General features: G+C 38.9%; 1 protein-coding gene across 4 annotated transcripts in view; it reads left to right on the plus strand.

Annotated features, from left to right (window-relative positions):
* MYO1D (myosin ID) overlaps positions 1 to 22,919 on the plus strand; it is a 347,920-nt gene that overhangs the window by 132,234 nt on the left and 192,767 nt on the right. For all 4 annotated transcript variants that reach the window (XM_081218208.1, XM_081218209.1, XM_081218210.1 and 1 more), the window contains exons 14-15: positions 5,133 to 5,265; positions 16,703 to 16,869. In XM_081218208.1, the coding sequence (XP_081074334.1) occupies positions 5,133 to 5,265; positions 16,703 to 16,869 (300 nt within the window). The remainder of the gene's footprint in view (positions 1 to 5,132; positions 5,266 to 16,702; positions 16,870 to 22,919) is intronic.

The following is a 22,919-nucleotide window of genomic DNA, read 5'->3' on the forward strand; positions in this document are numbered from 1 at the left end:
AAGCCCGTGTTAAGCTCTTTAACATGTATATTACATAATATGTATGCACATGATTATTTTATGTGACAATTTTAAGAGTTTCTGGTAATTTTTCTAATTCTGCTTGATCATACTTAATGAGTGAAATAATATATTACTTTATGATGATAAAATCTGTAAACTTAGGGCAGGAACCCTGTTATTAATATGATGTTCCTTGATTTCCCTTGGGTTGCCTCAGTTTCTCTGTTCATTGCTGCCATCCTCTGACACCCCCCGCCAGTGTACTCAGCAGTCCCCCGGCCAGGCCAGTGGCCATGGGAGAGTGTCAGGTAACCTCTGGCCCAGCCGAAAGCTTTACATACTCAGATTCCCACTGTAGTGTCTTCATAGTGTCTCCAGCTAAGGGACCACCCTAATATCAGAGTGGCTCTGGTGTCAGTGGTGATAGGTCCTGAGTGGTCAGAATCTTCTCACAATCTAAGAAAATGTGAAAAATCTGTGGAGAAATAAAACCAGGCAGAGGATAGCTAGTTCATACCCAGTACGGATACCTTGGAAAAAAGGCCTACGAAGCAGAGAACTTTCCTAGCCAGCTGCTTCTTTTGGATTAAAGTATTGTCGCTCATGTATTACGTCTACTCAGCCTGTTGGTCAGTAGGTCAGACAAGGTGCATGGAGCACCTCTCAGCTACATGTTCTTCTGTGCTCTTGGGCTGCAAAGCCCCTGCCCTCCTGAGGTCTTTTATTCTAGTGGAGATGACAGTTAATAAACAACAAAACAACGAACTTTCAGGTGGTAACAAGTGCTGTGAAGAAAAGTAAAATAGGTGAGAGATTGAAGGGTACAGACCAGGAAGGGCCGGGGAGGCATTACGGGTAGGGCGGTCGGAAAAGGCTTCTTAAAAGAGGGGCCCTTTGAGCTGAGACCTGAGTGAAGTGAGCGCGTGAACCGTGAACATGGCGGGGAAGAGAGGGAGAGCATTCAGGCAGAGAGAAGGGCTAGTTCACCAAGGCATTAAGGTGGGAATGAGCTTGGGTGTGTTGAGGACGGCAGGGAGGCCGGTGTGGCCAAAATCAGTGAGGGGAGGGGAGAGTGATTGGGCAGGACTGCAGAGAGGTCCCCAGGGCCCAGCTCGTGAAGAGGCCATGAGCCAGGCATGATGGGAAGCCATTGGAGTGGATGATGTGATGTGATCTCTCTTTTAAAGAAATCATTGGAGCCGCTGTGTAAAACCCAGACTGTAAAGGGCAAGAGTAGACATGCAGAGACCAGGTAGGAGGCTCGTTTAGTGATCCAGGCCGAGGCATGGCTGGGCTTACAGAGATGACGGAAAGTGGTCTGGGTGGGTGATGTTTTGAAAGTAGAGCCAGCAGGAGATGCTGATGGATAGGATGTGTGATGTGAGAAAAACAGAAATCAAAGGCGATGCCCGAGCAATGGGGAAGGGATGCTTGATTGTGGGAAAGACAAGAGGAGGCGCTCATTTTGGGGAGAAATCAAGAGTTTCGTTTTGGATATGTTTTGTCAGAGGTGCGTTTTGGGGCATCCAGTTGAAAATGCCAAATAGGCGATTGTTTGTGTGCATTTAGAGCTCAGAGTAAAGGCAGGACTAGAGATGTAAATTCATGGTCACCAGTCTGTTGATAGTATTTAAAGCCATGGTCCTGGGTGAGTTTGTCTAGGGTGAGCAGAGATAAAAAATAAAAGAGAGAAGAGGTTGGTTGAAAGATGAATCCCTGAGATACTCTACCGTTTCGAGTCAAGCAAGGAAAGAGGAACTAGCAAAGGAAACCGAGAGCATGCCTGTGCGTTAGGAAGAAAGCCAGGAATCTGGTGTCAGAGAGGCCAGGTCAAGTGAAAAAGATAAACTGTGTCAAACACTGTCAAGTACAGAGTCCTGTGAGGACCAAGGTTCACCACTGGATTTGCAAACATGAAGGTCATTGGGACCCTGACAACACTGGCTTCAGTAGAGTCGTGAAGACAGATGTCTGACGGAAGCAGGCGCGAGAGAATGCAGAAAATAAGAATGTGGAGAAAGTGTGTTTCAACAGTTCTTTCAAGAGGTTTTGGTATAAAATGGTTCATCTGTATGGATGAAGCCTCCAAGAGCAGAGGTGGAGCCATCATCACTAGAAAGTCACAGAGATGTGGGAATGTGAGAGGGGACCCATGTAAGAGCTGGTCTGGGGAGAAGAGAGTTTCAGAAAGAAGTTTCCATGCTTGGTTTATCAGGTAAGATGCACCCATTTTGAGAGAGAAATCAAAGAGTCTGGCATTGCTCTGTGTGTAGAAAATGTCAAAAAGCCAGATTGGAAAAACGGCCTCAGTCGGCCAGTGACAAAGTCAGGGTGTGTTGCCCGAGGAAGGCAGCCAGGCTGTGTACCAGGAGGCTGCACAGGGTGCCACTGGTTACCTTCTTGAATTATCACAGCCCAGAGGTTCAGCTCACAGAGAACAGCTGCACCTTCTAGTGGTGGATTCATGTAACCCCCAGCTCGCAGGACCAGTGCAGAAACAGACCAGCGAGCAGATTTATTTCCAGCGGACAATCTAACGGTCTCATGGTATGGAACACTTGCATGGGGATAACAGGCTCTTCTTCCCTATTGGAAAACCTGCCTGGGAAGTCAAATACAGCTCTGTTAACTGACCATGAAAAATATCACCTCTAGAATGCTTAGTTGCTTGGTAAGCCTGGAATCAGAACAAAGGAACTTAGATAAATCCAACAATTAAGGGCATCGGTCTAAGATGAATCCATTTCACAACAGGGATGGTCTTGCCAAAGGTATAAAAACATTAAAAGTCTGTTCATTGCAACTTGTTGTATGTATCTCCGTAGTAGGAAAGGCCTTGCCAGGGGGATGGAAAGTCTTGAAATTATTTTGGTTAAAACCATCCTCCTAGATGGTGTTCAGATGGGCTACCTTTGCCTTTTCTATGCTGCCATGGCTAAATGACCTTTCCAAATTCAATCCTTTCTTTCTTTATATCTGTTTAAAGAGTAATCCCTGGACCTCTAGTTCTGTAGAGTATCCATGCATGTGTGCAGGCACATGCATGTGTGTGTTTATATAAAGGGAAGGAGGCAAGGAGCAAGCAGGTGGCATGCGAGGTGCACAGATCGCTCTTTACCACTCTCTTGTTAGCCAGCTAAGTTCCGCCTTATCTGTTATACATACTGGGTTTCTGGATAAATAAGCTTCCTTTTTAAGGGAAAGTTTCTTTTAAATAAGTTTGAAAACTATGTTGACTTACTGGCCTGAAAGTTCTTGTATGTGTCTGTTTTGATTCATTATGCATCAGTTCTGCTGTTTAATAATGTAATAATAATAAACATCTTATTTCCTTCATTCTCAACATTTCCCCCTCCCTTCATTTACAAGATAGTGTCTGAAACAAGACAAAAAGGGAGTAAGGTGGAACTGAGGGTAGAAACTGCATAGACAAAGCCAGTGATTTTCTGTCTTTAATGTGCATCAGGATTTTCAAAGTGCACACGCTCTAGTTTCTGGCAATTCTATTCCAGAGGTGTTAGGAAGGCATCCAGGCATTGTGGGCACTAAAGGTTGAGAACCATTGCCTCAAGTTCTCTCTCTGCTCAAGACTGAAATGGAAAAGTTAAGGAAAAGCAATATACATTTATGTGGTCATTTTTATTGGTATGTGTATCATTGGAAAATTATGGAATAGGATTAGAAGGTAATAAAACTGGGTCCATGAACCACAGATCATGCATTATTTTATAGCCACTTTTGATGGTAGTTGTCACAGCTTGCTGGCAATGGCGAGGGTTAGGACTATTTTTCTTTTTCTGCCTTCATTTACAGACCCAGTCAGTCTTCACCTCACCATTTATCTTCTTCACTCTTGTCATCCATTCTGGCAGTTTGCTGCTATTATTTAGAGCCTTTTTGTACCGAAATTTACTAGGTGTTTGGGGAACCAACTCAATTTTCTCAGTTTTATATCAGGAAAAGAAAAGTGGGCAAAATGATAGCAGCAGTAAACACAGTTAGAAAAAAACATCCACGTTAGGTCTTTTCTATTCTCAATCCCCAATTAAAAAAAAAAAAATTCTAACGAGAGAAGAGTTTCCAGGATGCAAAGCAACATTTCGAGTTCCAATTACTTAAAAACAAAGGCACCCAATGTTGTGTTCGTTTCAAGTGTACAGCAGAGTGAATCAGTTACACAAGTACATCTATCCACTCTTTTTTAGATTCTTTTCCCATATAGGTCATTACAGAGTATTGAGTAGAGTTCCCTGTGCTCTACAGTAGCTCCTTATGAGTTAGCTATTTTATATATAGTAGTGTGTATATGTCAGTCCCAACACAATATTGTAAATCAACTATACTCCAATAAAAATTTTTAAAAAACCAAAAGCACCCAAAATGAAACAGGAAGAAAATCAGAGCTGAGACCACCGTACATGTTTATAAAAATGTCTCCGCTGAGCCAAATAAAGAATACGGTATAACATTTTTAGCCTGAAAACTGGCCTTAAGTACACTTTAAGAATTGGATTGCAACCGTCTTAGTGTCACATCAATAAAATATTGTAACCGCCGGTGCTACCTATAAATGTGTTCATTTTTCAGCTGCAGTAAAGGGATTTACTAGATGACAACGTAAAAGTGGTTATTTTCTATTCCTGTCTGTATTTTTTGAAAGACCTGGCTTTTTGTGACCTATACTGTATGAATATTTGTTTCAATTAAAAGATGCTTTCTCTTTCGTGACTTCTGCCCATGATGCTGAGGATTGTTTTCCTACTAGTGGTTTGTTCTCATTCTTGTAACGACCACCAGAACCATTTTATTTTAGGTATGTGGTATCAGAGCTATGCAAACCATTTGAGGATCATGCATAATAATAACATTGAGGTCACTTTAAAGAAGTTTAAAGAATTTTTCGAATGTGGTCTCGTTTGGACACATCCTCTCACTCTGTGGTGCAGTATCTGTCATTATACTCTCAGCCTAATTTTCTGGGTGGAGTCATTTTTCCAATCAGGGCTTGTGAGTTCTGTCTGCAATGCAATCGTGGCTCCCAGGATACAGTTCAACAGGATTGCTTAGCAATTCATCATATTCAGCTTATATGAATGTAACATTCAAACCACTCTTTCTGTGCTTCTCAGTTCAAATCCTGTGCTGAAGAATATGTGGCCCGAAGGCAAACTGAGCATTACAGAGGTGACCAAGAGACCTCTGACTGCCGCCACCTTATTTAAGAATTCTATGATTGCTTTAGTAGACAACCTTGCATCAAAGGTAATTACTGTCTTTTCTAAATATCCATTTCATTTCATAGATTCCCTCTTGATACATGTTATAGAGAATGTACGTGTGGTTTGCTTTGTAGGTGATGATAGTAAATCAAATTGAAGAACATATTTAAAGTGAGTGTTACAATAGAATTCTTAATCCTGTTTGTTTTTTAACATGGTAAAACAGTTGTTTGTGTCCCAGATGAAATGCTCTTCTTAAATTTGGGCCTTTTATCCTCCTGTAGTCATTAATGGGAAAGTCTTAGTAAGATCTTTAAAAAAAAAAAAAAAAAAAGCAGTGTACTACAGGCATAGTATATGCCTGGCAAAATAAACTTCAGCCCTGTGCTGAAGACAGGGCCTGGCTTAAAAAAAAAATCTTGAAATAAATTGTAACATACCATCTTTATGTTGTATCTGAATACAAAATGACCAGATAGAGGTTTAAGAGGAAGTTTAGTATTTAAGTATTGTCCTTAGGCTGTTTTAAATAGTTGAAATAAAAAGATGTATTATTGGCAGTTATTTCTGCTTTTTATTGTTCCTTTGAGGTCTAATACTGTTTGATAACTATAGTCTGGGATTTTTTTTCCCCTTAAAGAACAGATTTCTACTCTTAACTGCTGCTGTTGACAAGTTTGATAAATTAGGCAGCATTCTGGGACTCATTATTTTTAGTGCCTTCATTTTTATCTTTCTCTTCTGGTGCTTTTCCAGTATATTTTTTCTGCGTCATTTTTAACTTTTTTTTTTTAATCAACTTCCTCTCTAAAAATTTAAATCTATATTATTTTTGGTTACTTCCCTGTGGATAAATTAGGCAAATGCCACAAGAGTACATCTATTCAGTAGCTTTCTATCTTTTCGTCGGATTCTTTGGCCTCAGGTGACAACAGATAAGCACAATGTGTTGGCTTGTATAATCAAAAATCCAGAAAGGCAGGGAGGGGTAAGGACACAGGAGCGGTAGACTAGAATACCCTTAGGGCCCCTCCTCTTGTCCCTCAGCTTCTCTCTGCATGTCAGCTTCAACCTGTCTCATCCAGCAAGAAGGAAAGTGAACCTAGAAGGAACGCGTGGGACACAAGAAACAGAGTTGAACACAGAATTTTATAAAATGTATTTTATATAATACATTAATTATAAATATATTGTTTATAAAACATATTCGATTTATTCAATTAACTAGAAAAGAATCACTTTTGTTTTCTAAATTTGGTAGTTAAATGTGAATTTTTAAATAAAAATTCTAGAATCATCTATAATTTCTGTATGGGCAGTTGCATTCAGCTACTAAACAACTGAACCTTCCCTCCCCAAACTAGTGGCTTAAACAAGAGAGACATTTATTTCTCTCTCTGTAAATGAAGTACAGGAGCAGTTATCCCAGCACTGGTATAGCAACTCTAAGGTTATTAGGGACAAGTTCCTTCTGTGTTTCTGCTCTACCATCCTAGTGCTTGGCATCCCTTCTCCTGGTCCAAGATGGCAATTGGAGCCTCTTCCCTTTTAAAGAGACTTCCTGGAAGTCTCATATAGCACTTTAGCTACATCTCATTTGCTGTACCTAGTTGCCAAGGAAGCTGGGAAGTGCCTTTTTATTCTGGTCAGCAGTGCACCCAGCTAGAAGTAAGTTTTCTGTTTTGAAGTAGGAAAAAAATTACTGTGTGTGAGGTAGGCAACAAGTCTAGCAGTCTCTGCTACAGCTCCCCAGTCTGTGTGAGGTGGGGGAATGAGGGAGAGAGTAGGGACAAGCAAAAGAATAGAGACAACCTATCAGTCTAATAGAAAGCAGGAAGGTGGGCAGGGCAGAAACAAAGGAAAAATGTTCCATTTAGAAAATACGTATATGATAGAAATAAATCTAATTAATTGGTACTCACCATAAATGTAACTAGACTAAACAGACTGGATAGGTGGAAAATCCAGGTACAGGCATACCTTGTTTTATTGCAGTTCACAGATAGTGCATCATTTTTTACACATTGAAGTTTTGTGGCAACCCTGCAACAAGTAAGTTTACCAGCAGCATTTTCCCAGCAGCATTTTCTCACTGGTATCTCTGTGTCACAGTTTGGTAATTCTTGCAGTATTTCAAACATTTTCATTATTGTTATATTTGCTGTGGTGATCTGTGACCAGTGATCTTTGATGATCTATGACTCGCTGAAGGCTTAGGTGATGGTTAGCGTTTTTTAGCAATAAAGTATTTTTAATTCAGGTATTGTTTTTTTAGGCATAATTCTGTTGCACACTTAATAGACTATAGTGTCATGTAAACATAACTTTTATACGCACTGGTAAACCAGAAAATTCGTGTATTCATGTTATTGCCATGGTCTAGAACTGAATCTGCAGTAACACCAAGGTTTTGCCATGTTGTTGATAGGAGCTACCTAGTTGACACTGTGCAGAAAGATTAAGAACAAAAAGGTGGGTAAAGATATATCAAGCCCCCCCAAAAAAAAACCTGGTGAAAGCAATATTAATGTGAAAAAACATAGAATTTAAGGGAAAAAAGTATTATTACAGATAAAGAGACTAAGCATAATAAAATGAAGATACTCAATAAAGCCATTTTGAACTAGCTACCTAACAGCACAGCCATGATGGTACTTGAACTCTATAAAGCAAAAAAAAAAAAAAAAAAGAACCTGAAAAAATGTAAAAGGCAAAATTGACAGGTCCACAATCCTAGAGGGAGATTTTAAACCAACTATCAGAAACTGATAGATCAAGCAAAAACCTTAGTAAGAGTGCAGCGGCCAAATTTAAACTTTATCTAAAAGATCAAAAGATCTCTATACCCAGGGGATAAGAAATACATATTCCTTTCAGGTATACATGCAACATTTACAAGAATTGACCACATGCTAGATCACAAAAGAAGTCTCAACTATTTTAACAAATGTATATATAGATGCATCTCCATCCTCACAGCGAATGAAATGAAAATCAGCATTAAAAAAGTATTTTTTTAATCTGCTTGGAAACTTAAAAATACTCCTAAAGCGGTCTACTTGTTATGCCTTTATTTAAAAAAACAAACAAACAAACAAACAAAAAACAAGAAAGACTGAAAGTAAATGAGTTAACTTCAACTCAAGAAGCCAGAAAAGGAAATCCAAAGAAAATCTAAAGAAAAAATTAAGAAAATAATTTTTAAATAGCAAAAACTAAAAGTAATCAAAAAATTAATCAAATAGACCTTTAAAAAACTTATTTTAAAAAGAGAAAATAATGTTAATGAAAAAATGATACAACTTTATATATTGCAGAGATTTTTTAAAGTATCAGAATATTATGAACAACTGTATGCCAGTGAATTTGAAAAATTAGTTTTCTAGAAAATTTTTACCAAAATTAACTCAAGGAGAAATAGAAAGCCTGAATAAATCAGTAACCTTAAAGATTCTGAATCACTAATCAGAAGTCTGCCTTCCCCCAATTCTGCCAAGAACTTCAGGCCCAGATGGTTTTACAGGTAAGTCTTACAAATCCTTCAGGGAGCCAGTAATTCCTATCATACATACACTGTTTTGGAGGATGGGAAGAAGAGAGGCCACTACCCAATTCATTTTATGAGCTTAATATTACCTTAGTACAAGGTTAACATGAAAAAATGAAATTAGAGATGATTTTCACCTAGGAACATAAACATGAAGATTTTTTAAATACATGTAAGTAATGCATTTTCCAGCAACAGGGTGAACAAAACACCCCCTAAAACCAACTGAGAGCAACCAAAAATTGGTAAATTATAAAAACCAGCTTCCTGAATACGGTCATGAATTAACAAGAAAGCAAAGAATATGCAGGCCTGGTGCTGAGTGAAGGCAGAAATTAACTGAATGAAGGGAAAAATAACTAGAGCACCAGAGCTGCTTTCACCCTGTCAGCATCTGTTGAAGCAGGTGACTTTGAGTATAGGTATCCAAGGCTGGTCCTTGGAGGGAAGCCCAGGGCCTGCCCAGAGTAGGGTGACTAACAAGGGATCACAAACCACATGCATACTCATACATATGTACACACACAAACACACGCACACACACAATGGTGGGTCTCCCGAGGGCTGCCTCCTCAGAGAGCTACCTCTAGAATGAGCTAGAAATAACCCCTCATTATCTGAAAGGAAAACTGCCTGTCTTGGTCCTTGGCACTGAGCCAAGCAGGGTGGGTGACCATCCCTTGAGAATTTATAATTGGAGGCCAGCTTTTATGAGATTCGCCGTCCAAATTCACACTACCTGGGTGGCCTGAAAAGGCTCAAGCCTGGTCAATTCAGGTCTGGTATTGCCCCCAGGCATCTGATGGAAGCAAGGTGAGGGAACCACCTTCATTTAAAACCTGAAAGAACTTCCACAGATGGAGTTCTAAGGAAGATAAGGAGTTCATAGTAAAAGATCTCCACACACATAAAGAAGCAAGACAGGACACAGGGAGAGTCAGACTAAACAACAGACTCATGAAAATGTCTTATACTGGATTATCAGAAACAGACTATAAGAATGTTTAATATGTTTCAAGAAATGAAGGGCCGGAGCTTCCCTGGTGGTGCAGTGGTTGAGAGTCCGCCTGCCGGTGCAGGGGACGCAGGTTCGTGCCCTGGTCCGGGAGGATCCCACATGCCGCGGAGTGGCTGGGCCCGTGAGCCATGGCTGCTGAGCCTGTGCGTCCGGAGCCTGTGTTCCGCAGTGGGAGAGGCCACAGCAGTGAGAGGCCTGCATCCCACAAAAAAAAAAAAAAAAGAAAAGAAATGAAGGGCCTAAAAATATGAGAACTAGTAATTGAGAGCAGGCAACTAGGCAATTGATAGAAATAAAAACTAAACAATTAAAACTCAGTGGATAGGTTTAACATCAGTTTAGACAAAGCTGAAGAGAGAATAAGGAAATGAAAGAAACAATTGAAGAAATTATCCAGAATCCCACTTAAAGAGACCAAGAAATTAAACCCATAAAAGACACATTAAGGGCTTCCCTGGTGGCGCAGTGGTTGAGAGTCCGCCTGCTGATGCAGGGCACACAGGTTCGTGCCCCGGTCTGGGAAGATCCCACATGCCACGGAGTGGCTGGACCTGTGAGCCATGGCTGCTGAGCCTGCGTGTCCGGAGCCTGTGCTCTGTAAAGGGAGAGGCCACAACAGGGAGAGGCCCGTGTACCGCAAAAAAAAAAAATTAAAAAGACACATTAAGAGACATGGAAGATAAAATGAAAAGGTCTAACATGCATCTAACCAGAGGCAAACAAGGAGAGGAGAGAATGGTTAGAACGATAGAAGGAAAAGAAAAAAGAATTTCAAGAATGATGAAAGACACCACTCTACAGGATCAGGAAGTCCAGTGTATCCCGAGCTGGAAAAATTAAAAGAAATTTGCTCCCAAGCACCTAGTGAAACCCCTGAATACCAAAGACGAAGAAAATACCTTAAAAGCAGATTAGCTTTGAAGAGAAAATAACTAAACCAGAATTCTATACCAAGAAAATTTATATTTTTCAAGAACAGAGACACAACAAAGAATCTTTCTGAAAAATAAAAACAGAGTTAGAACCACAGTAAAGGAAATTCTGAAAGATATATGTCAGATAGGAGGATGTCTGATTACTGAATGAAAGTCTGAAATGCAAAATGAAGAGCAAAGAAATTGGTAAATATGTGGATGCATAAAAATAAGCTGACTCTGTAAAATAATATTTTATTGGATTAAAAATACAGGTTAGAGCTAAGTAGCACAACAACAATAGCATATAAATTGGAAGGGTGGGTGATTATAATTCAACTGTTTAAGGTCCTTGGTTGTTCAGGAAAAGGGTAAAAGTATTGGTTATATATATATACCAATACCAAAAGTATTGGTATATATATATATCTCATGAGTTATAAATACATATAAAATTTTCTAGTGTAGTCATTGAAAGAATAGAAATGAGTTTATAACTTCCAAACTAGTGGTTGGGGGTGGGGGAAGCCAGAATGAGAAAAAAAATCATTAGTCCTAAAAAACATAGGAGGGCTTCCCTGGTGGCGCAGTGGTTGAGAGTCCGCCTGCCGATGCAGAGGACGCGGGTTCGTGCCCCGGTCTGGGAGGATCCCACATGCCGTAGAGCGGCTGGGCCCGTGAGCCATGGCCGCGGAGCCTGCGTGTCCGGAGCCTGTGCTCTGCAACGGGAGAGGCCACGACAGTGAGAGGCCCGTGTACCACAAAAAAAAAAAACCATAGGAAAGAGGAGACAAAATAACATAGGAAAGCTGGGACAAATAAAGATGGTAGAAATAAATCCACATATATTAGTAATTACAGTGAATATAAGTGGAGAAAAATTATCAAATCAGATTAAAGTAAAAGAATACAAATATATTGCCGCTTATTAATGACATCTAATCATAACAGAAATGTTGAAAGTTTACATTTAAAAAGATACATCAGGCAAATTCTGACATTCTGGAGCCTTAATCCAATTTCAGGACCTGTAGTGGCTCAGTAGTGAGCTGCCTCCCATCCCTGAAAGTGCCAGACTATTTTCCATTCACCTTTAACTCCCAAGTTTAGCTCTTCAGGATTCCAGACCAAAGTGTAGTTCTGCGTCCAAGGTCTCAAGTTCCAGCTTTCATCCCCTGAACCCCACAGGCTGTCAACAGCTGTGCTCAGCCTCACGGCTGCCTCTCCAGATCGACGGTTGCCTCGAAGACAAAAGCAGCCCTGAAGGCTGGCTTCACCCCCCTGGACTTTCGTCTTACTCTCATCTTGGCTATGTTATCAGCTCTTGATGCATTGAGATTTCTCCCCTCTCCCCATATTTTGTGTAGCACTTTTTTTCAGTGACTTCCTCAGGAAGGTTGATATGAATTGCCTAGTCCTCCATCACCAGAAGTGCATTTTCTCAGAGTCCACACAGTGGTTTTGTTTTGTTTTGTTTTGCTTTAAAATTTTTTATTTATTTATTTTATTGACATACAATTGACATACAACAGTATATCACTTTCAGATGTACCACATAATGATTCAGTATTTGTATATTTTGCAAAATGATCACCACAATAAGTCTAATTAACATCCATCACCATACACAGTTACACTTTTTTCCCCTGTGATGAGAACTTTTAAGATTTACTCTCTCAGCAGCTTTCAAGTATACAATACAGTATTATTAACTATAGCACACAGTGTTTTTAAATGCATGTCTTATCGCCACCTAGATTATAAGTCTTTTGAATCTAAAGATTGACTTCTACTAATTTTATATACTTCCTGATACCTCATAAAGCACTCTGAACAGACAGTCAGTTAATTATTAAATGAACTTGAATTTGCTTTTGACTCTATTTGATACTGTTCAACACATGTTAAATATCAATAGATGAATATCTATCTAAATCAGGTATCTTCTGCCTAACACATATTAGTGTACTTTGGCAAAGGATGTTTTTCACAAAAATATAGAGAGAAACAGGTTTGTAAGTGCAAGATAATAAGATCACTATCAACTTTGGGAATTTAACCTTAATAAGACACAGAATTTGTCAAATTTAGGATTTCTTAGGTTGAGTCAATCTGGATATTTACAAAGGAGAGAGGAGGCGGTGTTTATAAATTGAAACAGAATGCTGATTAAATATAGAGAAAGTATTTCCACTGGCTTCCTTATCTGAAGGTTTTTATGTTACTAACCAGGATGAAAGGGCATTCCCCCACCCCTTAGCTGGTCATGAAGTGTCTATTCCAGTGTTACCACTTCCTGTGCATAATAAGTCAATACTGGTAAAATTCCATTCAACTGGTTTCTGTTTAGTAAAGTTACTTATACTACTCAAATGTTACCTTACACTAAGATTGCTTTGCCCACATGATTGCATAAATTGTTGAGTTCAAAATATTTTCTAATTCATACTGTAATTTTCTTTTGGACCCGAGGGTAATTTAGAAGTATATTTCTTAATTTCCAATCGTATAAGATTTTCTAATTATCTTCTTGCTCTTGATTTCTAGCTTAATCCCATTTGATCAGGGGATAGACTCTGTGTGATTTCAGTCCTTAGAAATTTGTGAAGTTTTTTTTATATGTTTTGTTTATGTGTTAAAATTATTTGCATTTAATATTCTGTACACATCCATTAGCTTGCTAGTCATATTATTATTGTCCAATGTTTCTGCATTCTTACTAATTACTTTGTTTTGTCAGTGCTGAAATGTGTGATAAAACCTACTTTGATTCTGAACTTGTCTACTTCTTGTTGTACCTTCCATTTTTGCTTTAAATATTTTGAGAATTTATTAGGCTTATTCAAGTTAGAACTGTTATATCTTCCTAGTGTTTGAGTCATTTATCATTATGAAATGTCTTTATATTGCTTTTTGCCTTAAAGTCAGCTTTGCATGAATAAAAAAGTTAAAAGCAGCTTTTCTCTTGGCCAGGGCTTGCATGGTCTATCCTTTTCCACCCTTTTACTTTCAACCTTTCCATATCCTTATGTTTCAAGTTTGTCCCTCATAAATAGCATATAGTTAGTTTTGTTGTTTATCCCTTCTGACCATCTTTGTCTTTCAAATAAATCATTTAGTTCATTTATTCTTTTTTTTTAAAATAAGTTTATTTTATTTATTTTTGGCTGCGTTGGATCTTCGTTGCTGTGTGCAGGCTTTCTCTAGTTGGGGCGAGCGGGGGCTACTCTTTGTTGTGGTGCGCGGGCTTCTCATTGTGGTGGCTTCTCTTGTTGCGGAGCACGGACTCTAGGCGTGCGGGCTTCAGTTGTTGTGGCTCGCGGGCTCTAGAGTGCAGGCTCAATAGTTGTGGCGCACGGGCTTAGTTGCTCCACACATGTGGGATCTTCCTAGACCAGGGCTCGAACCCATGTCCCCTACGTTGGCAGGCGGATTCTTAACCACCGTGCCACCAGGGAAGCCCAGTTCATTTACTCTTAACGTAGCTACCATATGTTGTATTTAAATCAACCATCTCATTAGTGCTTTCTGTTTGTCTCTTCTATATTTCTTTTTCTTTACTTCCTAACCTTTTTGATTGATTACTGTGGGCAAAAGGTAAACAGAATTCTATTCCTTCTGCTTGATAACCTCAGTTAAATTTCTAGCTCTGTTCTCCTGTTAACCTAGTATAATGTATATCAACTATATTACTAGGCAACATCACTTAAGATAAAAATTACCCCTATTGGTAAATTGCACCTGTACTGGGAGAATGATAATTGTCTGCTGGGGATGACATACTTTTGGCTTCCTGAGTGTGATGACTCATGTATTAGGCATGTCCCTTTCAAGGACCCTGGAAGCTGTCTTTAGCGTTGTTACAAGAGATATTGAATCCTATGGGCCATGAGGCTTTTAAACCAAGGGCACTTCCCACATCTGTCTGATATGGACCTCATCTTATTGTGCCCAAGCTATTACCTGACTGCGGTATGGGCTGCTGCACGACCTTGACGTGCCTGCTGGCAGACCATGTTCTTGTCCTCCTGGGTAGACTCCTGCCAAGTGCGGGCTGTAAGTCTTTTGAGTCAGAATGTTTAGTTAAACCTAGGGAGGCATCCTTTCCTTGCACTACCGCCCCCCCCACCACTACCACTCAGTATTGCAATGATTTTTTATTACTACATTTATTTGTGTTATTATTTTGGAAGATTTACATTATAATATTGTTTTAGTGATTACTCAAGTTATTACAATGTCATTCTGGATTATAGAAATCTAATCTTATTTGGTGCTTTTACCTCCTTCCTGGACAATGCAAGGTCCATAAAACATCTTAATTCCATTTGTCTTCCTCCCAGCTTATGTGTTCTTTTGGTCATGTACTTATAAATATTTTATTTATTTATTTATTTATTTATTTATTTATATAAAGCCAGTAAGATGATGACTCATCATCATCATTATTATTACTACTAGGTATAGTCAATAGCTGTTTAGATTTACTCATTTATTACTTCTTTTTTCCTCTTTCTATATCACTGAACTTCCTCTTGGACCATTCTTCTTCTGCCTGAACTTCATCCTGTTATATCTGAGGCCCGATGTTGACAAATTCTGAAAATATTCTATGCTGTTTTCCTTCTTGAAGAATATTTTTGCTGGGTGTAAAATTCTACATTGGCAGCTCTTTAAGCATTTCAAAGACAATACTCACTTGTCTTCTGGGTTCCATATTTTCTTTTGAGAAGTCCGCTGTCAGTCTATTGCTCCTTTAGGTCGTCAGCCTTTTTTCTTCTGGCTACCCTTCTTTGGTTTTCAGAAGTTTAACTGATGTACCTAGGTGTAAATTTTTCTTTTTAAATCTTGCTTGCAGTTTGTAGGACTTCTTCAGTTTGTTACAGCTTAATTGTTTTTCATCAGTTTTACAAAGTTCTTGGCTATGAGCTCTTCAAATATTGCTCCTGCCCCTTTTGTCTCCTCCCTTTGGGACTCCAGTTACTTAGACCACTTCATGGTGTCTTCTGTGCCTCTTAACCCCTCTTCTTTATTTTCCATCTCCATGAGCCATTCTGGGAAAATTCTTCTCACCTTCCTTCTAGTTCACTAATCTTTTTCTTCACCAATTTCTAATCTACTCTTCTACTGATCCAGTGAGTTCTTAATTTCCATTATTGTATTTTTAAGTCCTAGGTTTTCCACTTGGTTTGGTTCTTTTTTGTAGTTTCTGGTTCTCTAAAAAAATTCTCAATATTGTCTTTTGTCATCTTGAACATACTAAGCATAGTTGTTTTAATATTTCTATCTGATAACTCCAATATCTGGACCCTTACAGATCTTTTTATTTTGTATGTTGTTTTGCTATTTCTAATTCATGTTATCTTGGCTCCTTATATATCTGGTTAACTTTTATTTTGTTCCAAACATTATATTTGCAAAACTGTTTATAGAAATAATTGGAGGGCCAAGTTTATGTAATCTTTCTCTAGGGAAGATTTATCTTTGCTCCTTTTAGGCACATAAAAGCACTGATATTCCGAAGAAGCTATTCCAGTTTGAAGGACTGCAATGATTCAAAGCTGAAAGGAACACTTAGTGTGTACCAGGGCTGTGCCAATTATTTTACATTCTTCAACAATGCATTTTTACCACAGCTTCTGCCTCTTTCTATTAAATTACTCCTTCTGTTACTTTTAATCATGTTTCTGTAAATACACAAAAACTTGATGTTTACATGTCTCAATTGTTTACACCCTAGTTTTATCCCCTTTCTACTATTCCTGATGAGTCCTAAAATATAATAATACAAAATTTTAACTGAATGCCTGAGAATTTCCAGGCATTAAATTGAAGGGAAATTTAAGTTGAAGGGAAAGGAAGAATTTTTTTATAAGTCTGTGCCTGAGAAATGAGAGTCACAGAGCTTAATTTGACACAGCTAACACTAATGACATGTCAATGTCTTTAGTCCGGGATTTTTCTCCAGTGAAGCTTATCATTTGCCGATTCATTTCTTTAGGAACCATATTATGTACGTTGCATCAAACCCAACGACAAGAAGTCCCCACAGATCTTTGACGATGAACGCTGCCGGCATCAAGTAGAGTATCTTGGACTCCTGGAAAACGTGAGGGTGCGTCGGGCAGGGTTCGCCTTCCGCCAGACCTATGAGAAGTTTCTTCACAGGTGAGAATAGACTGAACGAGGAAACCTGCTAGCATACTGAGAATTATGGAGTCCTCCCCCTGTTTAACCAAATCAGCTCCTTTCAGACAATCTAAATGTTTGTTGAATGAACAGAAGATGTGAGGAAACTGCAACTATGAAAGACCTTCCCAGAATCGGCAGGAGTCCCCTTGAGTCTGTGGTTTACGGACCATGGGGCAAAATTTTTTTCTTCATGGGGAAAATGGGGGCATGTAGTATAGGAGAAAAAACAAGGATGTGGAGTCACAGCTGGGTTGGAATCCTGGCTGTGCTACTCATCTGCTGCACGACCTTGAGCTAGAAATTTAACTTCTTTGATTCTCCTTCTGCATCTATAAAATGAGTATAGTAACATTACCTCATAAGCCTTTTGTTGTGAGGATTAAATTAACCAAAGTAAAAAAGCTAGGTGCCTGGCACATAATAGATGTTCACTTAATGATGCTTAGCATTACCGATATTGCTAACTATAATAATAACAAAATATTAAGTAGTTAATCATGGAGGCCCTAAAACTAGTCTACCTGATTGAATCCTGGCTTTGCCATTTCTTAGCTTTTTGACCTTAGGCAAATCATACAACCTTTCCATGCCTCAGGTTCCTATGTATAAAATGGGGGAAATTAATTAATTTTTTAAAATGGGAATAATAATGGTAACTACCTGGTAGGGCTGCTGGGGGATGAAGTAATCTATCTGAAGTACTTAGAATGGTACCTGGCATATAGTAATCACTCAATAAAGGTAAGGTATCATTGCTATTGTTATTTATTGTTACTAACAATAATGATAGTTGACACCTGATATCATAAAAATAGTGCTTTAAATTCCATCTATTCATCTATTTTAAAATATTTATTGAGCATTTCCTATGTTGTAGATTGCAGAGTCCACAAAATATGAATAAACAAATACATAAAAAATTGATTGGTGAGAAGAGTCTCTAAGGAGATAATAATGACAGGAAGGGGTCAGCCATACAAAGGTCAAAGAAAGGAGCAGGTGGAGCAGCGGAAACAGCGGAGAAAAGTCTCTCTTGCAATAATAAGTGGTGTTTTAGGTACCAGACATCATCCAGTGTGGTTGGAGGATGCTGAGTGACAGGGCAGTGGTGTAGCGTGAGATCAGAGATGGACATAGGCCAGATCATGTTGAATGTTGTAATCCAGACTAAACAGTTTAGATTTTGGCTAAGTGTGGTAGAAAACCACCGGTGGATTTTATGCGGGGAGCAACCCAATCTTATGGATGTCTTAAGATATCACTGTGGCTGCTGTGTGAATAGGACGCCAGGAGACATTTAGAGATGCTATTGCAGGAATCCAGGAGAGGCAGCTCAACGAGAGTGCCTTGAACAAGGAATTATTGTAGATCCAAGAGTAGTGGACTGATTCAGGGTATGTTTTGTGGAAAGGTGGACTAGACTTGCTCATGGATTGGCGTGATGAGAGAGTAGTAGAGAGGGATGATGGGTAACAAGTAGATTCTGGCTGGAGCATCTGGGTAAGCGTGGTCCCATTTGCTGAGGTGAGAAAGATTGGGGAAGAGAAGTTTGAGGAGGAGGACATGAAACTGGGGCAAAGATGGAATCAAGATTGTCTCCTGACTGTGTTAGGTTTGAAATGGCTACTAAATGTCTAGGTAGAAATACTAAGTAAGCTATTAGCCATACAAATCTGGAGTTCTGGGAAGAGTCCAGGCTGGAAATAGAAACTTCGGAGTTATTGGTATACAGATTGTATATAAAGTCTTGGAACTGGATAGAAAAGAGGAGGAGGCCCATGCCAACATTTAGGTTTGTGGTCTGACATGAAAGAACGAGCAAAGAGAAGAGAAGAAGCAACCAAGAAGATAGAAGAAATATCAGAAGAGGGTTATGTCACAGAAGCCAAGAGAAGATGGCATTTCAAGAAGAAAAGTACAGTTATCATATTAAATGTTGCTGTGCCATCAAGTAAGATAAAAGCAGAAGTTTAACCATTAGACTAGGCAACATAGAGGTCAAAAGAGAAAAGGCTGGACAGAGCCCCATTTGAGCAGGATGGGGAAGTGAAGTGAGAAGTTGGATGTCTCTGGACAACTCAAGAATGTGTGCTATGAATGAGAGCAGAGAAAAATAGAAGCAGCAGCCAGGGTGGAATGTGAGGTCAAGGAGATACTAGAAAATGTTTGTATGCAGGTGGGGATGATTCAGAACAGAGGGAGAAACGAGCGACACAGGAGGGAGGGAGATAATTGTAATAATAACATCCTTGAGAAGGCAAGGAATGAAATCCCAAGCACAAGTGGAAGGTTTGTCAGCTTTAGATGGGAACGGATGCTTCACCCTTAGCAACAGGATGAAAGGCAGAGAATATGAATACAGATGCAGGAAGCCTCGAAGCTTGGCTGATGGCAAAGATGAAGATGTTCCTATCTGATTGCTTCCATTTCCTCAATAAAGTATGAGGCAAGGTCATGAGCTGAGAGTGAAGATTAGGAGATGTGGTGTAGGAGGTTGGAGGGGAAATGAAAATACTCATTTTGGAGAGTGGGAAAGCATAGGTGTGTATGGTAGTTTTGCTGCTAGGAAGATCTGAGCGCCCACTTGGCGTTTGAGGTTATAAGTGTACAGTGACACCACCGAGCACTGTCTGTTGTTCTCCACCAGTGTTCAGCTACTTGTGTGAAGAAGTGAAAGGGATTTACACTAATTGGAGATTCTTGGAATGAATAAAACTTTATAGCAGAATACCCGAGAAAATTGAAAGTTTTATATTGATCAAAAGGTTTTGCTCAAAACTGATCATCTTCCTTATCGAAATCATACTGTTCTTTAAATTTGGGTTTTTTTAAATTGAGGCTGTAGAGTAGGAGTGTTGTCATGAGTAGAGATGTGTTCATTCTGAGTCTTGACTTCAAACAGTGTCAAATTATATTAATAGGAAGATTGTTAGTCCCTTGTCATTACTCAGAATTCTAGCAGTTACTCAATTGTAGTATTGATTTTTGTGTTGCCATGTATATAAGATCAGCAGAAGTTAAGTATTAGAATGAGCAGGGTGGGAATGGGTAACTATAGGATGGGACTGAACTAAAAGTATATTTACCTAAAATATATATTTATCTAACTAAAAATATATTATCATGACACCATGATAATAGAAGCCATGGAAAAAGTTGAAATAAGAGAATAAGCAAGCTTGATTTGAAGGGGACAAGGACTTTTGCAAGTGCATATCCTTACTCTTAATCTCTTTATGCACCTATTTTACTTTCAACTCAAGATGTTTGGTGTGTTTTTGGCATGAAAGACATGCTCTAAGGATTGGATGATTCTGTTTTCTAATACTCATGTAAAAATAGAAAAGATTAAAAAGAACCTATGAATTTCAAATATGATGGTCTTAGGAGTACAAGCTTAAATCTCCCATTCCCACTCCAGAACATCCCCCAATAATATAAAATATGTGTATTTAAAGCCATGTTAATGCATAGCCACACTATGGAATCAAAAGGGGGATTCTCAGTGAACCTTAAAGATGTGAATCACTCCTAAATACAATATGAAGCAGACATGAAGACCCAGAAGTAAGCCAAGGTCACAGTTTTAAGGAAAGACTGCCTTGTGAGGCTTGAGCTGCCATTCAGGAAGCATCTCAGCTACTGTGCTGGAGTTTACCCAGCTGCCACACCGGGAGGTTAATGGCCAGTGCAAGTAACCGCCTCAGCAACTGTAAGGGAGACATCATAGGTATATTGGCCAAGACTCAGGAAGCAAAAGTAGCCACCTAACAAGAGGCCAATGAAGGCCAAGATGTACACGTACATAGAAGGACTCTGGGAAAGGAGACGAGATAACAGTCAAACATCTGAGAAAGGCCAGGCCAATGAAAAAGAGACAATAAGCTCAACAAATAAAAAACCTCACCCCCAAGGGACCAGAGCAAGGAGTGAAAGGCATTAGAATAAACCTATTTCATATTCTCCAAGACATAAAGGAGAGGATTATGGTCCTAAAGTAGGAGTACAAAGTTAGAAACAAGAACAGGTAGTTATCAAAAAGAACTAATTAGAGATTTAGAAAATGAAAACCAGATCAAGCACAATGAGAGAGTGAATTGTCCATCAATAGAAGGAGTCAGCAGTTTGTAGTGTAATCATACAGTGGTTACTAATCAGCATTAAAGAGAACGAATGGCTAATACAGCAACAACATGGATGAATAAAACATTGTGCTGAGAAGGAGTCGCCAAAGAGCAATTTCTTGATGCTACCATTTACATGAAGTTTAAGAACAGATAGAAATCAGAGCAGTGCTTTGCTCTGGGTTGGGGGTTGACTGGAAAGTGGGGGGGAGGGCAATGGGGGAACTCTTTGAGATTATGGAGATGATCTGTATCTCGACTGGCATGTCAGTTCCATGGGTGTACACATTTTTCAAACTTACTGATTCGTGTACTTAAATGTGTGCATTTTACTATACATAAAGTTTACCACAATTAGAAATTTTTTTTTCTTAACTAAACTTCTTTTAAACAACTTAGTGAGTTAGAAGATCAAGCTGAAGACTTCTTCCAGACCTCATCACAAAGAAAAAGAGATGGGAAGTACTAAAGAAAGGTCAAGCCGCATATAAGGTTGATCCAGGAGGGCCAGAAGCCATCTAACTGGAGCTCCAGGAGGAAAGAAGAGTCTAGGGGTCAGAATGAAAGAATACACTGAGTGTAAAACATATGAAGTTTTTTAATGAAACTTAAGGACATTATGTTCACTTTCAGAATGTTAGACATAAATAAAAATGCTTAGAGTTCCCAAGAAGAAAGGCAAACTACCTGTGAGGGAATGAGACTCATACTGACATCAGACTTCTCATTAGCAACAGTCAGTGTAAACAAAGGAGCAGTATCTTCATAGTGAAGGGGAATGAAGTTTATGCTTAGAATTTTATTCCATGCCAAGTTATCGTTCAAGAGTGTGGGCAAAATAAAAACGTTTTCTGACATATATAGGCTCAGAAAGTTTACTATTCTGAGAGGGTCATAGACCCTCTGAAAAATCTCTAGAGGGTATACTTTAGCAAAAAGGAGAATAAATGCAGGAGGAAAATATGGAATGCAAAAAAGCAACATTGAACAAATAAGTAGGTAAAACTTTTTGTGAAATCTGAACAAGTATTGGTTGTAAGGGGGAAAAAGAAGTCTGTAGTAATCATTTGCAACAAAAATTAAAATAGTAGTGAGAAATATAGAGAAGTAAAGACTTTTGTACTCCTTATGGGAAGAATATAGGTGTTAATTAACTAGACGGGAAAAAGTATGTATTTTTACATAAATAAATTTTTACATATTTAATTTTTCAGAATGATAATAATAATAGTGCTGACATTGTGAAGTGCTCACACCATATGTACCCGGCACTGTTTTAAACAGTCTGCATGTAGTCTGTCCCTAAAGCTGACAACCAGATGAGAGTGTGTTACCCCCATTTTATGCAGATGAGGAAACCGAGACACACAAAGGTTAAGGAACTTGCCTCAGGTCACGGAGCCACGTAGTGGTGTAGCTGTGTCTGAACTCAGGCAGTTGGCTCCTAAACCTATCGTCTTTAACAGTGCACCGCCTCACAACTGAATGTGCGGCTTTATCCGAGGAAGGAATAAAATGGCATAAAGAAAACTCAGTCTACCCAAGAGAAAATAGGGTAAAAAGCAACAAAGAGAAAGCACAACTAATAGAAAACATTAAATGAGAAGTTGAGAAAATTGAAACATATTAATAATCACAATAAAAGTGTCAAACTTGCCCTTGAAAAGACAGAATTGTGGAAAGACTGAAGTCTCTCCAGTTGATGACTGACTAAGTCGAGATTAGGTCCTCTCTACTAGAGTCATCTAGGAAGAGTGCTGGATGAGATGGTGGGATGTGCATCTGGGAAGATGGTCTATCCCTCCTCTGCAGGCTGTGTTTATCTGCCACTTTACATAAAATGAGTTTGTTCACATTGAAAATTTGACATTTTATTTTAATGTCATACTGATTGAACTAATT

The sequence above is a fragment of the Mesoplodon bidens genome, assembly GCF_964165515.1.
Source record: "Mesoplodon bidens genome assembly, chromosome: 19".
NCBI lineage: Eukaryota > Metazoa > Chordata > Mammalia > Artiodactyla > Ziphiidae > Mesoplodon > Mesoplodon bidens.